Source organism: Lethenteron reissneri, unplaced genomic scaffold (genome assembly GCF_015708825.2).
Source record: "Lethenteron reissneri isolate LAM-NWPU_2019-01 unplaced genomic scaffold, ASM1570882v1 scaffold_216, whole genome shotgun sequence".
In the NCBI taxonomy this organism is placed as follows: Eukaryota; Metazoa; Chordata; class Hyperoartia; order Petromyzontiformes; family Petromyzontidae; genus Lethenteron; species Lethenteron reissneri.
Genome location: NW_026891738.1, coordinates 1,040,924 through 1,059,033, shown reverse-complemented (window position 1 = coordinate 1,059,033; position 18,110 = coordinate 1,040,924). Strand labels below are relative to the sequence as shown.

Genomic DNA, 18,110 nt, shown 5'->3' with positions numbered 1-18,110 from the left:
CTCCCAGCGTGACGGCCATCACTTTACTCAGGGCCCCCGCACAACCCCGGGTGGCTGGCGCAGGCTGAGGTGCGCCTGAATACCTTTATGCCACTTTGAGGGATGAGACATCTGCCTCGTCTGCCACTGACAGGGCTAACCCCGAGCTCACGTGCGAGGAATATCAGGCGTTCAAGGACCAACAAATCTCGTGCCGCCGCATCCATGCTAGTGTAAGCGGCCCGGGCCAGCGCCAGCAAGGCGCTGCTGAACGCGAGAGGCTTTTCGGTATCCTCCTGCTGCCGCGTCAGGAACTGTTGGCGAGCGCTAGAAAGCGGCTCGAAGATGGCCGCCATCTGCGTGTACGCCATAGGAAGCGTCGCCCTGTCTGTAGGCATGATGGAATTAAATTCTGCAAGAGAGTTGTCATCCAGGGCCGTCGGGAGGGCTTCAAGTGCTTCCTCCATGGGCCACCCGACAGAGATGTAGGCCGCATCAAAGCGGTCGCAAAATGACGCCCAGTCACCCGCGGCAGCGATAAAAGGGCGCACGGGCGGCGAGCGTCACAAAAATAATGAGTTGGAAGAAAGGGCCGGCGATTGCGCTCCAGAATTAATGCATAGCGGCGTCGCTGGAGCCGGGGCAATGGTGCCCGGTTGCTGAGTCGTATGTACAGTGTCGCCCGCTTCACGTGCAAAATGGCATCCGTTTGCGGTGGCGCACCGGAGTGCAAGATGGCGCCCGAGTCCCGCGCTGATGGAAGAATTGTTGCGAAACTGTGATGTGGCAGGAAGGGAAATGGCAGCGGGATGCGCGCGATCCCGCTCCAGAAGCTCGATGATTGCGCGCGACTGGGCACCCACCTCCATCATCACAGTGGCGAGCTGAGCAGTCGTCTACAGCAGCTGTCCGAACTGGGAGGTGAGTAAATTCCAGCTCTCCCGCGATGATGATGAAACGGCTGTGGTCGCGGCTGCCACCTCCACTCCGGTCGATGGGCCAACTTCCCCAGGGCGCATCTCCGGGTCCCGGGGACGTTGTGGGCGCCTCCTCTGAGCTTGCCTCATTCTCCAATCTCTCTACTGGATGGTACTTGCGCTTCGCCACCGACTTGGACGTGACGTTGCAGGTTCGTGATCACTTCATACTCATGTTGTGGTGTAACTCACATGGAGACGAGATTCTCTGTAAGGGGTTTTGCCAGTTTATTAACTACTACACTCACGTACAGGATGACAGGATCACACCAGAGGTAGGTTCTTCTACACTTGGTCCTTCCCGTGGACTGTCCCAGTACCCTCTTAAGTCCTCAGCCTATCCTGACCTAAACTCCAGACTAATCCCACTCCGACCCCGGACGAGGGTCTCGGTGTCGAGCGGCGTATCTTCCGTTCCGGCGTGTCATCCTCCATTCCCTCGGCTCCCCACAACGACCCCGCCCCTCACCCCGGGGTCCCCCCTAAGTACCTTGCCCCTATGAATACATGACGCCAAGCTATGACGTCATCCCACTCTTTCCTGCCGATTCCTCACTTCCTCCCACTACTCCTCTATACTATAGAATACAGTGGAGTATTTAGTGTAGTGTATAGTACAGTATATAGTATTTTAGTGTATCGTGTAGTATATAGTAGTGCAGTGTATAGTGTAGTGTATAGTAGTGTGGTATATATCAGTCTAGTGTAGAGTAGTGTCGTGTATAATAGTGTAGTGTTTTGTAGAATACATTGTAGTGTATAGTGTAGTGTATAGTGTAGTGTAAAGTAATGTAGTGTATAGTGTTATGTGTAGTGTAGTGTATGGTAGCTTAGTGCATAGTAATGTTGTATTTAGTAGTGCACATATTAGTGTATAGTGGAAGGTATTGTATAGTAGTGTATCGTGTATGTAGTGCCTCAATAGAGCCCAATGTGTTCGCTTACCGACAATTCCCCTGTAAACGATGAGCTGTTGAAGGTGCGTGAAATATGAATTAATGCATTGATTTACCACGTTTCATTTAATGTCATGTGTTCGTTATGTTTTTAGTATATTCACGTGTTAAAATCCATTGTGTAAATGTTACAAGGTATGTTTGCTCTGGGTCAGAAATGGGGGTGTAACTTTCAATGCCATTGGAATGAATTAAGCCAAACCACTCAATGGCCAGTTTCGTATGAACCAATCACAGTCGTTAAGAGGAGGGGGATCTACCTACACTCGACTCGATAATCCAATCAAATGTCGAACTACCATTCAAAGCAAATAATAATAGGTTTATAATATCGATTGCCTGTGTATTAGCGGTTTATTTAATTTGCGCATTAACTGCGGAGCGCCTCAGATTTTCACGTGAGTTCATGTCTTCTTGAGTCCGAATTAATAATATAATGAACCAGTTATGTTCATTGTTATTCTTGGAGATGATTTATGTACAAGTCAAATCAGGGTCCTCAAACTAAACAAATACTTTGCTCCAGTTTATTTGAAATATACGTGCTCGCACCATCTACAGTACAGTAGTTGCAATACCTTTACACAAGGTGGGGCAGAGTTTGATTGACGTTGATTGGCTATGGCTCTTGTATCATCCATTTAATGTGCTGAGTTCGATTGATTGATTGGCTGTGGCTCTGCTATAATCCATGTAGGGGTGGAATTTGATTGATGTCTGATTGGTTGTGGTTCTGTTGTCCACTCAGTGGGTGGAGTTCAATTGAGGTCTGTGTGTTGCCGAGTGAAATTATGTGTCACTGCGTCAGACTATGAGTTTCTGCGTGAGTTTTTGGGTATATGTATGAGTATATGTGTCTCTATGTGAGTCTACGGTTCGTTGCGTGAGTCTAGGGGTCTCTGTGTGAGCCGATAGGTCTCTGTGTGAGTCTATTATTCGCAATGTAAGTCTATGGGTATCTGTGTGAGTAAATGGGTCTCAATGTTAGTCTATGTGTCTCTTTGTAAATATATGGATTTATAATGGTCTTTGTGTTAGTCTGTGGATCTCTTTGCAAGTCTTAGGGTCACTGTGTGAGCCTATGGCTCGTTTTGTGATTCTATCGGTCTATGTGTGAGTCTATGGGTCTATGTGTATGTGTGTCTATGGCGCTCTCTGTGAGTCTGGGTATCTGTATGTCTTTGGGTCTATGTGTGAGTCTATGGTTTTTTTTATTATTCTATGCGTCTCTGCATGAGTCTATGGTTCTATTCCTTACCATAAGGGTTCTCTGATTGATTCTAAGGTGCTATGTGTGGTAAATCAATCAGTCTCTGTGTTACTCTATGTGATTCTAGGGGTATGTGTATTCATGTATGGGTCATAGTGTGAGTCTATGGGTCTCTTTGCGAGAATATGGTTCTTTGTGCGAGTTTATGGGTCTCTGTGTGAGTCCATGGGATTATTTGTTAGTGTATGTGACTCTATGTGAGTCTATGGGTCTCTGCATGAGTCTATGGGTCTCGGTGTGCATCTACACGTCTCTGTGAGAGTCTACTGATCCCTACGTGAGTCGATGAGACTCTGTTCGAGTCTATTTGTCTCTGTGTGAGATTTGTGGATATTTTGTGACTCTATGGGTGTCTGTGTGAGTCTATGGTTTATGTTTGATTATATGGGTATCTGCATGAGACTGTGGGTCTCTTTGTTAGTCTATTGGACTCTGTGTAAGTCTATGTTTCTATTTTTTGCATAAACGGTATCTGAGTGATTCTAAGTTTCTATTTGTGGTACATTGATGGGCCTCTGTGTGAATCTATGTGACTCTATCTGAGTCTAGGTGTCTCTGTATTTATTTCCGGGTCTCTGTGTGAGTCTATAGTCCTCTGTATGAGTCTATTGGTCTTTTGTGATTCTATGGGTCTATGTGTGAGTATATGGGTCTGTGTGTGTGTCTATGGGTCTCGGTGTAAGTCTATGGATCCCTGCGTGAGTCGAAGGGTCTCTGTGTGAGTCTATTGTACTCTATGTAAGCCTATGGGTCTCTGTGCGAGTCTATGGGTCTCTGTGTGAGTTTATGGGTGTATTTGTAAGTTTATGGGTCTCTGTGTGATTCTTTTAGTTGCTGTGTGAGGAATCTGTGTTAGTCTTTGTGTATCTGTGTGAGCCTATGTTTTTTTTCGTGATTCTATGGGTCTATGTGTGAATCTACGGGCCTCGTTGTGAGTCTATTTGTCTCTATATGTGTCTATAGTTCTCTGTGTGAGTCTATGGATGCCTGCGTGAGTCGATAGGTCTCTGTGTGAGTTTATGGGTCTATGTGTGAGTCTACGGGTCTCTGTGTGAGTTGTGTTGGTCTCTGTGTGAGAATATGCGTCTCTGTGATTTTTTTAGCTGTTGTGTGAGGAATCTGTGTGATAATTTAGGTATCTGTGTGAGCATATGTGTCGTTTGGGATCCTATGAGTCTATGTCTGAGTCTATGGGTCTCTGTGTAAGTCTATTTGTCTATTTTTGTGTCTATAGGTCTCTGTTTGAGTCAATGCCTCTCAATGTGAGTCTATGTTTCTCTGTGTAAGGCTATCGATTTGAACTGGTCTATGTGTGAGTCTATGGGTCTCTTTCTAAGTCAATGTGTCTCTATGTGTGTCAATAGGTCTCTGTGTGAGTCAATGGCTCTCAATGTGAGTCTGGGTCTCTGTGTAAGTCTATTTACCTTCATGTGTGTTTATAGGTCTCTGTTTGAGTCCACAGCTTTCTCTGGGAGTCTATGGGTGTCTGTGTGAATCTTTGGGTCTCTGTGAGAGTCTATGCATCTCAATGTAAGTCTATGGGTCTCTGCATGAGACTATGGGCCTCTAAGTGAGTATATGGATCTCTGTGTGAATCTGTGTGTTTCTGTATGTGTCGATGTATCCCCGCTTGAGTCGATGGGTCTCTGTGTGAGTATATGGTTCTCTATGTACATCTATGTGTACATGTGTGTGTCTATGGGTCCCTGTGTGAGTCGATGGGTCTCTGTGTGGGTATATGATTCTCTATGTGCGTCTATTTGTATTTGTGTGAGTCTATGTGTGTTTGTGTGAGTTTTTGGGTCTCTGCGAGTCAATCGGTTTCTTTGTCAGTCTACGTGACTCCGTGTGAGTCTATGGTTCTATTTTTTTACCTAAAGGGTCTCTGATTGATTCTAAGGTTCTATGTGTGGAACACTGATGGAACTTTGTGTGAGTCTATGGGTTTTTTTCTGATTATATGGGTTTATGTGTAAGTCTATGCTTCTCTGTGTAAGTCTATTTGTCTATGTGTGTCTATAGGTCTGTGTGTGAGTCTATGGCGCTCTCTGTGGGTCTATGGTATTCTGTTTCAGTCTTTGTGACTCTGTGTGAGTCTATGGGTTTCTTTGTGATTGTATGGGTCTCTACATGAGTCTGTGGGTCTTTTTGTTAGATTATGGGACCTTGTGTGAGTATATGTGTCTCTCTTCTTGAGTCGGCAGTGTGGGGAGCGGTAGTGTAGCAGGTCGCACTACGCTGCACTATGAACCCAGCGACTCAGGTTTAATTCCTGCTCATGGCTAACACCAGTGACGATTATCTGAACCGGTTCTGGGGCTCCAATAGGTCAAACCAGCCTCAAATGAGTACCTGGTGCAGTGTGTAAAGATTGCCACTGGGAAGACAAAGGCGTCTGGGTGTGGTGTTGGCCACCCACTTCCTCGTGTGCAGTGCCGGCCTTTATAGGTGCTTGCTAACAGCATTTGCCCCAACAGTTTGTTAAGGCTATACAAAGGGTCTTTGTCTTTGCTTATGTCGATGGGTTTTTGTGCAAGGTTATGGGTCTCTGTGTACGTTTATTTGTTTCTGTGTGAGTCTATGGTTCTCTATGTAAGTCTATGACTCTCTCTGTGAGTATATGGGTCTCTGTGTGAGTATATGGGTTTTTGTGTGCATTTATGGGTCTCTGTGTGAGTCTAATTGTCTCTGTGTGGTGAGTCGATGGGTCTCTGTGTGAGTCTGTGTTTCTGTCTGAGTCCACGGGTCTTTGTATGAGTTTACGGGTCTTTGTGTACTTCTTTGGGTATCTGTATGAGTCTATGGTTCTCTGTGCGAGTTTGTGGTTATTTGTTTTAGCCTGAGTGTCTCCATGAGTCGAATGGTCTCTGTGTAATGAGTCGATGGGTCTCTCTTTGAGTATACGTGTTTCTTTGTGAGTCTACAGGCCTCAGTGCTTGCATATGGGTATCTATGTGCTTCTATGTGTAAATGTGTGAGTCTATCGGTCTCGGTTTGAGTCTATAGGTATCTGTGTGAATCAATGGGTATCTGTTTAAACCTTTGGGTATCTGATGTGTCTCTGTGTGAGTCTATGTGTCTATACGTGTGTCTATGGGTCTTTGTGTCAGTCTGTGGGTCTCTATGTGAGTATACCGGTTTCTGTTTAAAACTATGGTTCTTTGTGGGAGTATATCAGTCTCTGTGTGAGTCTATTGGTCTCTGCGTGAGTCTATGGATTTCTGCGTGAGTCTATTAGTCGTTTTGTGGGGAATCTATGGGTCTCTATGTGAGTGTGTTTATGTGTGAGTCAGTTGGTTACTTCGTGAATCTATGGGCCTCTCTGTGAGTCTGTGGGTTTCTCCGTGTGAGGCATCTATGGGTCTCTGTGTGAGTCCATGGTTCTCTACTAACGGGATATCTGCCCTTAGATAATGTGATGATGATAATGATGTGATGATGATAATTATTCAATTCACACAGTTTATTAACTGACAAATTTTATCTTTAATTCTTTAAATCTCTACAACATTGAGAACTCATCTCAGCAGTTCAACTACTTCATTTTGTAGTTGTTAATTATTTAAATTCCGCCCAATGTCAACGTTTTGATCAGTAACCCTTAAGTTTAATTCAACATTTAGAGTTCGCTTTGGTTTGGTTGTTAACGCTTTGCAAGGGCGCACTAGCACGCAAACCCGGACACTTCGTCGACATGCGACAGCTTATTTACCCTTTTCAACGCATTTAAAATCACAAATTTAACTTCATATTTGTCAGCAATGAAGAGCTTAAAGCACTCGTTAAAATGTAACGGCCAATGTTTACTGTTTTTTTATATCGTAAATTTACGTCATTACCTTCAACAATCTACAGCTTAAACTCATTACAAAGTAAAAACTAAGTAAGTATCTTTGTATCACAAGTTAATTATTATTTTTTAGATAAATAAGGGTTAATAAACTCGTTAAAATATAACAGCTACACTCCTCTAATATATTTTGATCACGAATTAATTTATTCATTTTCAACAATGAAGATCTTGAACTCGCCAAGCATGAAAGCTAAACTTGTTTTATTTAAAAATCACAAATTTACTTCATTTTCCTCAACAACGATGTGCTTCAACTCGTCAACACGTATCAGCTAAATGTTTATTTTATTTTCATTACAAATTCGTTACATTTTTAGCTACACTTAAGTGCATAAACTCGTCAATACCTAACAGGTCAATTATTATTCTAATTTAAATTACACGTTGACTTCACTTTCTTCAACAAATTAGTGGTAATACACTTCTTCAAAAATTGGCAGCTGAATCGTTTAAATTTTATTTTAAATGACAAATTGAGTTCATATTTTTCATTCATCATGAGCTTCAACTCATTAGAAAATAGCAGATAAATGTTTATTTAAATTACAAATTAATTGAACTTTCTTCAACAATGAAGTGGTAATAAATTTTGTCAAAAGTGGCGGCTAAATCGTTTTAATTTTATTTTAAATCACAGATTAATGTCATCAACGTCAAAAATGAAAAGCTTTAACTCGTCAAAATGTAACAGCAAAAATACTATTCTTATTTTAATCACTAATTAATTTCATTATCTTGAACAATAACTTCGTAAAAAATCTACCCGCTAAATAATTATTCTTATTTAATTGCAAATTGATGTCACGATCTTCATCAATGAAGTATTTAAACTCGTCAACATATAACAGCTAAATATGTATTCAATTTGCAAGTTAGTTTGCATTATCTTCAACAATGAAGAGCGTAAAACCACTAAGCGTTTGTGGCTAGGGAGATGTTAACTACCTTGCCTGGTGTACAGGAGGTTGTGGGTTGGACCCTGACCCCTGACATTTTTATCCCAATCCTGACACCGTTCCTGATAACCACCACAAACCACAATACATACCCCAATATGTGTGTATGTTGAACTTCTTTCGTACCAACCCTGCTAATATCACCATGAAACATGTCACCAATATGTATGCATGTTGCACTTCTATAGTACCACCACACATACCCCTATATTGATGTTAAACTTCTTTCGTACCAAGACTGATTATAACACGACAACCACCACCATACATGCCCCAATATGTGTGTATGTTGATATTTTTATCGTACCAACCCTGATTATTCCAACACCACCACCATCACACTATGACCACCACCACCACCCCGCGGCTCTACCCAACCAACCCCTCTGTACCCTCCGATGCCGTTGCAGAGTGCCGCTTGAGCGCCGATCCGGACGTGGTCACGGCTACCGCGGGCTCCTCGGCCAACCTCTCGTTCCGCATCACCTCCCAGGACACCGGGCATGGCGCCTGCGAGGTGGCGAGAGCCACGTGGTTCAAGACGCGGGGCAACGAACGCTTGGCCTCCTACGATGCCTCCACCGCCATCTGGCTCCTCCCGGACTCCGCCAAAGTTCGATACGGGGCCAGGGTGGAGCTGAGCCCGGGATTCGTCATCGGGAGCGGTGGCAGGGGCTCGGTGTGGCTCCGACTGCTAGAGCTGAGGATGGAGGACGCTGGGATTTTAAGTGAGAGAGAAACGTTGAGCCCAAAGATAACGATGGCAACGCCACACACTGACTGTGCTAAATCGTAAGCCCCACGGCATTCACCGTATCTCCAATGCACTCCGCACCACCACACTGACGCCAATTGAACGTTGAGCTGCTACTGATGATGTCGATGACAATGAGCTAAGGGTAACAAAGCTAATACCCCCACTGTGCGATGACTGTACGCCTTACAGCTTCCGCTATCTCAGACATGCTCACCGTGTCTCCAACGCGTTCCGTACCACGACACTCATTCTGCTAACTCGACATTGATGATGCTCATCCCCCGTTGCTACTGACGATGTCGATGACAAAAGTTAAGGCCACCGAAGGTAACGCCACCACCAATGATTGTGTGAAGATCTAAAAACTTACTGCATCCACTGTCAGATCTCAGACCCACCCACCGTATCTCCAATGCACTCCGTACCACAACAGAAACTTAACACTGCTGATGCTCATCGGATGTCGCTAATGGTGATGCCGCTAACAATATGCTAAGGGTACCAAAGATAACAACGCCATCACCACACGTTGACTGTGGAAAGGACGTAAGCCTCACGGCATCCACTACCGGGTATCTATGGGTGTCTGTATGGGTTTTTTATGAGTATGGGTCTCTGTGAGTCTGTATGGGTCTCTATGAGTTTGGGTCTCTTTGGGTCTGTATGGGTCTCTATGAGTAATGGTCTCTGGGTCTGCATGGGTCTCTATGAGTATGGGTCTCTGTGGATCTGTATGGGTCTCTATGAGTATGGGTCTCTGTGGGTCTGTATGGGTCTCTTTGAGTATGGGTCTCTGTGGGTCTACATGGGTCTCTATGAGTATGGGTCTCTGTGGGACTGTATGGGTCTCTGTGAATATGGATCTCTACGAGTATTTATGGGTCTCTGTGAGTATGGGTCTGTGTGGGTCTCTGAGTAATGGTCTCTGTGGGTCTGTATGGGTCTCTATGAGAATAAGTCTCTGAGTCTGTATGGGTCTTCAATTTAGGTCTCTGTGGGTCTGCATAAACATGTATCTCTATGGGTTTGTGTAGAAACACGCGTATGGAGGATTTGTCTGCTGCTATGAGCGTCCACGTGACGATGATGATGATGATGAGATCAGCCACTTGATTGAGCTGCTATCATGTGTGATGACCCAGGTCGATTCTGTGAGTCTCTGGGGCTCTGTGGGTCTCTATGGGTCTCTACGATTATGGATTTCAAGGGCATCTATAGGTCTCTGGGTCTCTGTGGGACTCTTTTGAGTCTATGGATCTCTATTGGTTCTATATGATTCTCTACGAATATGGGTCTGTTCACTATGATTATGGGTCTCTGTTGATGTCTATGGGTCTCTATGATTATATATTTCTGTGGGTCTCTGTGTGTCTTCATGATTTGGGGTCTCTATGGGTTTCTGTGTGTCTCTACGAGTATGGGTATCCATGTTTCTCTATGAGTATGGATCTCTGTGGGTCTCAGTCTTTTAGTATGGGATTCTCTGGGTCTTTAAGTATATATGGCTCTGTATGAGAATGGGTCTTTCTGGATCTGCAGGGCTGTCTATAAGTATGGGTCTTTGTTGGTCTGTATGGGTGCTTATGAGTATGGCTGTCTATGGTACTCTATGGGTCTTCATGATTAAGTGTTTCTGTGGGTCTCTGTGTGTCCTTATTAGTATGAATTTCTGTGGGTCTCTATGAGTAAGGGTCTATGTGGGTCTCTGATGGTGTCTCTGAGTGTGGGTCTCTGTGGGTGTCCATTGGTCTCTGGGTCTCTCTGGGTCTCTATGAGTATGGGTATCTATGGGTCAGTTTGGGTCTCTATGAGTATGGGTCTCTGTGGGTCTGTGAGTATGGGTCTCTGTGGGTCTGTGTGGGTTTCTATGAGTATGAGTCTCTGGGGCTCTGAGTTTCTATAAGTATGAGTCTCTATTGTTCTCTATGAGTCACTGAGGGAATGGATTTATGTGGGTCTATATGGGTTTTCCTGATTATGGATCTCTGTGGGTCTCTGAGTGTGGGTTTCTGTGGATCTCTATGAGTATGGGTCTGGACTCTGTTGGCCTGTATGGGTCTAAATGGTTATTCATGGGTCTCTGAGTATGGATCTCTGTGGGTCCGTATGGGTCTCTATGAGTTTGGGTCTTTGAGTGTCTGTATGGGTCTCTATAAGTATGGGTCTCTGTGGATATCTGTGGTTCTCTGTGGATCTCTGTGGGTCTCTATGAGCATGGGTTTCTGCGGGTCTGTATGGGTCTTTATGAGTAAGGGTCTCTGGGTCTCTGAATATGGATCTATGTGGCTCTCTATGGGTCTCTGTGCGTCTCTATTAGTCTCAATGGGTTTATGTGTATATATATGGGTCTCTATGGGTCTCCATGAGTATGGATTTGTGTGGGTCTCTATGGGTTTCTGAGTATGGATCTCTATGGATCTCTATGTTTCTCTATGGGTCTCAATGGGTCTCAATAGGTCTCTGTGGGTCTCTATGGGTCTCAATGGGTCTCTGTGGGTCTCTATGGTTATGGGTCTCTATAGGTCTGTATGAGTCTCTATGAGTATTAGTCTCTGTGGATCTCTGATAATGGGTCTGTGTGGGTCTGTATTGGTCTCTATGCGTGTGGGCATCTATGGGGCTCTATGCATCTCAATTTGGTGTATGTCTGTCTCTAAGTGTCTCTATGGATCTTTATGAGTATGGAGTCTGTGAGTCAGCATAAGTTTCTTTGAGTATGGGTCTCTATGGGGATATCTATGGGTCTCAATGGGTCTATGTGTGTCTAAATGGTTATCAATGGTCTCTGTGTGTCTGTGTGGGTCTCTATGGGTCTCTAAGGGTATGGTTTATGTGGTTCTATATGGGTCTTTATGAGTATTTGTCTCTTTGGGTCTATTTGGGTCTCTGTGGGTATCTGTGGGTCTCTGTCAGTATGGTATTTGTGTGTTCTGTGGGTCTCTGTGGGTCTCTATGAGTATGGGTCTCTGTGGGTCTTTGTGTGTCTCTATGAGTATCGGTCTCTGTGGGTCTCATTGAGTCGCTATGCATCTGTAAAAACACGAGTTTACAGTATGTGCCTGCTGCTATAGAGTTCAATGCCATTACGATGGTGATAGCATTGGTGATAGCCAGTTCTGCTCATTAGCTTAGTTAAGTTTAGGATGTCTCCTTAACACGTAGGGTATAACCTGGTTAGTGATTAACTAGTAACTAATTCGATAACTTGAATCGTGAGTAAATGTTGTTGTGGTTTAACTCTCCAACGAGACCCTGGTTTAAAATTAACTTGTAACTCAAATATGTATATGTTGTAGTGGTTTAACTTTCCAAAACACACTTGGATAGTTCTTAACTAGTAACACATTTTTTACTCAAATATGTAAATATTGTAGTGGGTTTAACTCTCCAACACACACTTGGTTAGTTCTTAACTAATAACACATTTTTTATTCAAATATGTAAATGTTGTAGTGGGTTAATGCTCCAAAACACACCTAGTTAGTGTTTAACTAGTAACTAATTTTGTAACTCAAATATGTAAATGTTGTAGTGGGTTAACTCTCCAAAACACACATGGTTTAGTACTTAACTCGGAACTAATTTAACTCGTTACTTAGCTGCTAACGTGACACAAGCGCCGTACTGATATTAGTGTATAGTAGTGTATAGTAATTTAGTGTATAGTAGTGCATAGTGTAGTGTATATTAGAGCAGGGGTCCTCAAACTTTTTAAACAGGGGGCCAGTTCACTGTCCCTCAGACCGTTGGAGGGCCGGACTATAGTTAAAAAAAAACTATGAACAAATTCCTATGCACACTGCATATATCTTATTTTGAAGTGAAGAAACAAAACGGGAACAAATACAATATTTAAAATGAAGAACAAGTAAAGTTAAATCAACAAACTTGCCAGTATTTCAATGGGAACTATGGGCCTGCTTTTGGCTAATGAGATGGTCAATGTCCATTTCCATATTTGTCACTGCTAGTCGTAACAAGTGATGCAAGTGTGCATCCGTTAGTCTAGATCTGGTTGGAGATTTCAAATGTTTTATTCTGGAAAAAGTCTATTCACAGACATAAGTGCTGCCAAAGATGGTTGCCATTTTGAGTGCATGGTTCCTGAGATGAGGATATGTCTCAGATGGGAGAGATGCATAGAAATTATGAAGGCTGCTTGACTTGAATGCGTCTTTCAGAGAGTCACAATTCTGCAGTTAAGCCAGTTCCATTTGGTAAATTGTATCCACATTTTCAATGTCAATAGAAAATGGGTTACGGAAAAGCTGTATGTCCTGTTCATGGAGATGAAACTCTTTAAATCTAAATTGGAACTCCTTTTGCAATTTTTCCAGTGAATCCACACATGTTTCGTTTGGGAATGCAACCAATGGTTTTTCCGCTAATAGATTTTGAGTTGTGGGGAGATGGCAGAAGTTTTCCTCCTTCACTTGTTTGATGAGGAGGCCTAATTTTACTTCAAATGCTTTGACATGTGATTGCATATCACAGATGAGCTTCCCCTTTCCTTGAAGTTGCACATTGAAACTGTTGAGTAGCTCTGTTACATCTGTCAGAAAGGCAAGGTGCCATTTCCATTCTGCATCATTGAGCTCTGGTACTTCTTTGTTTTTTGAAAGCAGAAAAGCTGTAATCTGTGGAAGTAAGTCATAGAAACGTCTCAAAACTCTCCCTCGACTCAGCCAACGGACTTCTGTGTGGTACAGAACATCTTCATAGTCAACATTTAGCTCAGACAGAAATTCCTGAAATTGTCTGTGGTTTAGTGCATGAGCTCTAATGAAGTTAACACCAGATACCACAATTTTCATAACAGTCCCACTTCAGTGATTTACTACACAGCGCTTGTTGGTGGATGAGGCAGTGTATGCCTATTGGATGAGAATGGTTATGTTTGTCCATCTCTTGGTTAATGCGAGCAATTACTCCTTTCTTAGACCCCACCATGCTAGGAGCACCATCAGTTGTCACGCTGGCTAGTTTAGCCCAGTTCAGCTCCAAACCATTCACAGTTTGGCAAACCTTTTCATAGATATCCTCTCCTGTAGTTGTTCCTTTGATGCTTTGCAGTGCAGCAAGCTCTTCTGTGACTTTGAAGTAGTCATTCGTCCCACGAATAAAAATTAGAAGTTGTGCAGGATCACGAACATCATTGCTTTCGTCGAGTGCCAAGGAAAAATAGGAAAGTTTTTTTTGTGGAGTTTTGCAAATGCTGATGCAAATTGTCTCCCATTTCTTCAATCCTCCGTGTAATTGTAGGTCCTGAAAGACTCACTGTACTAAATAAATCGGCCTTCTCTGGACACATCTCTTTGGCAACAGAAAGAAGGCATTCTTTAACAAATTCTCCCTCCACAAATGGTCTGCCAGTGCACGCTATTAGCTTGGCAACTTGAAAACTTGCTCGCAGTGATGAAATATTTAGCTGCTTCTGCTTCACAAAAGTATTTTTCTGAGTTGTTAATGTATTTTTCAGTTTTAATATTTTATCTTTTCTCACTTCTCCGACCAAACAATCATATTTATTTTTATGTTGAGTTTCATAGTGTCGACGTAAATTGTATTCTTTGAACACAGACACTATATTCTGGCATATCAGACACACAGCTCTTTCCTTGTACTGCATGAAAAAGTAATCATAAGTCCACTGTTATTTGAATATCCTACACTCCGAGTCAATTTTTCTCTTTCTTGACATCATTGTTTCCTAGGGAGTCAAAATTGCTATTAGTAAAATACCAATATATATACAGCGCTACAAAAACAATATACCAGCAATAACTTTGCCCACACAGAGACATACAGACTGCACTGCCCATCAATGCAGTCTGATTGGGGGAACACCGCTTTTACCCCAGGCTCACACTGGTGCGGGTGCTATTAAAAAGTTAATTACACCTGCAGTTTTGTTCACAGATCGCAGTGCGGTGGGCACAATGAGTGCCCACCAGCGCTGCCCAATCAGTGCTCACCGCCGCAGCTCAATGAGTGCTCACCAGCGCAGCCCAATTAGTGCTCACCAGCGCAGCCCAATTAGTGCTCACAAGCGCAGCCCAATTAGTGACCATGGGCCGGATAAATGTCCTCAGCGGGCCGCATGTGGCCCGCGGGCCGTAGTTTGAGGACCCCTGTATTAGAGTATAGTGTAGTGTATAGCAGTGTAGTATATAGTGCAGTATAGTGTAGTGTATATAATTGTATGTATAGTATGGTGTATAGTAGTGTGGTGTATAGTGTAGTTTTAGCGTAGTATATATAAATACTAGGCAGTATTGGATCGTGTAGTGTATGGTATTGTAGAGTTAAATGTAGTTGTAGTGTAGTGTGTAGTAGTGCATTGTATAGTGTGGTATATAGTATAGTGTGTAACAATCTTATGTATTGTGTAGTGTATAGTGCAGTGTATAGTCGGTGATGGTATTGAGTGGATGATGGGAGGGAGTCGGTGATGGGAGTGAGTGATGGGAGTGAGTGTTTGATGGAAGTGAGTTGGTGATGGGAGTGATTGAGTGATGGGAGTGAGTGATGGGAGTGAGTTTTTGAATGGAGGGAGTGAGTGATTGAGTGAGTGATGGGAGTGAGTGATGGGAGTGAGTGTTTGATGGAAGTGAGTGGGTGATGGGAGTGAGTGGGTGATGGGAGTGAGTGAGTGAGTGATGGGAGTGAGTGGGTGATTGGAGTGATTAAGTGATGGGAGAAAGTGAGTGATGGGAGTGAGTCGGTGATGGGAGTAAGTGTTTGATGGAGTCAGTGGATGATGTGAGTGATGGGAGTGAGTGATGGGAGTGAGTCGGTGATGGGAGTGAGTGGGTGATGGGAGTGAGTGAATGATGGGAATGAATGGGTGATGGGAGTGAGTGGGTAATGAGAGTGAGTGAGTGAATGATGGGAGTGAGTGGGTGATGGGAGTGAGTGAGTGATGGGAGTGAGTGGGTGATGTGAGTGGATGATGGAGTCAGTGAGTGATGGGAGTGAGTGAGTGATGGGAGTGAATGGGTGATGGCAGCGAGTGATGGGAGTTAGAGATGGGAGTGAGTCGGTCATGGGAGTGAGTGGGTGATGGGAGTGAGTGGGTGATGTGAGTGAATGGGTGATGGGAGTGAGTGATGGGAGTTAGAGATGGGAGTGAGTGGGTGATGGGAGTGAGTGGGTGATGGGAGTGAGTGGCCTTCACAGGTGCTGCTACTCGCTAGCAGCACCAGCCCCAACAGTCTGTTGATGCTGCACGAGGCGGGAGGGATCTTTGTCTTTGTGTGAGTGGAACGTGCAAAAGTGGTGAACAGTGACCGTCAAAGGAACGTTTGGTGTTGTTTTACTGAAATAATAGTAACAATAAAGTACGGAACCCGAGTTTAAAGGTTGTCGACAGTGTCAATGTCTTATCCATATTCTTGGTACTTTCGGTAAAGTCACGTAGATAGAAAATAAAAATAATAAAAATAAATGAAATAAAATTAAAATAAAATTAAAATAATTTAAAAATAATAAGAGCAAATAACTAACGACGTTTCGATTGCAACACAAGCGGTATTCATGAGGCGGAAAGAAAAGAGACTTAAAAAATAATTAAGTCAAAATTTTACGTCTTATCCGTGATGTCTGCAGAGTCTCGATCAACCTCTGTAGCTCTCTACCTCTCGAGGTGGGTAATTTAGATCGCCGTGTGGATTATACATCAAACGAGATCAAGCTTAAGAAAGCAACAATCTTAGTGACTAGGAGGGCGTTTCAAAGGCGGTCGCGACTCAAGTGGATTTACTGTGAGGGGTGAACTCATTAATGGATAAGGATCTTTCTCGACAGTATCAAAATATTAGAATTGCTTTTCCCCTTTCTGGCAATGAAACATTTGATACCGGCAAGAGAGGACCCATGATGTCGCTGCTCAACCCGAGTTATAAATGCCCTGACAGTGGCATTGTCCTTGTGCTGTTCGCCTTTTGGCGTCGTCCTCGGATCTAACGCTGTTTTGAGACGAGGCTCTAAAGAAAGCTGCCTCCGGTGTAGACAAATCAGCTTCAAAGAAAACGCATCATGAATCTGATTTAAACCCACATTGACCCATACTCACAGAGACCCTTCGAGCCCCGTTCTCATCAAAGAGCCGCAGAAGCTCACCGCAGAAGCTCACCGCGCGATGCAGGGACCGTGTTCCGTTCAACGGGTGAGCCAAAAGCCGTGCTGCAGCATGTGTACGTGTGTAGTGGTGATACGCGCTGGGGTAAGGATCGTGTGCCAGCGCGTAGTGATTGGCTGTGTGTGTTGGTGACGCGCGCTGACGGTGAAGGATCAGGGGTCAGCGCGGGGTCGGGGGTTATGAGGCTGTGATTGGCTGGGTATCGGTGACGCGCGCGAGCAGTGATAGGATGCGCGCTGACAGCGATGGGATCCTGGGACAAGCGTGCGGGGATTGGTTAACTAAGGGGGATGCTCACGTCGAAGTCCGCATACGCCCCGTCTCCCGAGAGCGGGGGGTATATAAGGTGGTGCGCACAAGCACACGGGGAGTTGGTGACCAGCGAAGACTGAAGACGGAGGAGGAAGAGATCGGGCCCTGCGGCACCTAGTCCCGCTGTCCTTGGAAGGACCGGGCTCTGTGTGACCCAGAGGCGGGACCCTGGGACCCGGGGCCGAACGTCCGTGTGAGGGCCGGCTCGCGGGACCCAGAGATTGTGACCCACGCCCAAGCTTGGGGTGGGTCTGTAGGCTCCAGGGACGTTACGGGGCTAGAGTACAGTGTGAGCATGCAGAGTGAGCATGCAGCGTGAGCTAGAGTAACTACACGTGTCAGTGGAGTGTGTAGCGGGAGAAGTAGTGACCACACGTGTCAGTGGAGTGTGTAGTGTGAGAATAGAGACAACACGTTGTATTGAACAAGTCAAGATTTAATAAAAGAGTGTGCTACCCGTCAAGTGGTTTCCTGCCGTCATTCCGAATACTTCAACTGGCGTCAGAAGTGAAACAGTCTTCCAGGCATGGATACAAGGAAGACCCGTCGGACCCACGGGATTGTCCGCGAGGATAACCTTGACGACTCGGGCCAGCTGGCGTCGGGGGGTGAGGACGAGGATCCCCAGTGTGCCCCGTAACGCAACAACAACAACACAACAACACAACAACCGACAATCTATATACAAACCGACAAACAAGACAACAAAAGTCGACAACAACACACAATACCAGACAACAAGTTATGTACAAACCGACGAACAATACAATAAAACCAAGTCCCAGAAAGGGAACGTGTCCAGCGTCTCTGTGACTGTCGAACCCCCCCTTCCGCTCACTCCTTCACCGGGGTGATAGAGCGGTCGGGCGGATGAGGAACGCAGTGACGAGGCGCTCCGGCCGCATCGGCT

At 44.5% G+C, this 18,110-nt stretch overlaps 1 protein-coding gene across 1 annotated transcript in view; it reads left to right on the top strand.

Moving 5' to 3' along the window:
- The first annotated feature begins 788 nt into the window (after positions 1-788).
- Positions 789-18,110, top strand: part of LOC133339752 (uncharacterized) — a 60,431-nt gene continuing 43,109 nt past the window's right edge. The window contains exons 1-2 of the mRNA XM_061547920.1: positions 789-900; positions 8,402-8,719. Coding sequence (XP_061403904.1) covers positions 789-900; positions 8,402-8,719 — 430 coding nt within the window. The remainder of the gene's footprint in view (positions 901-8,401; positions 8,720-18,110) is intronic.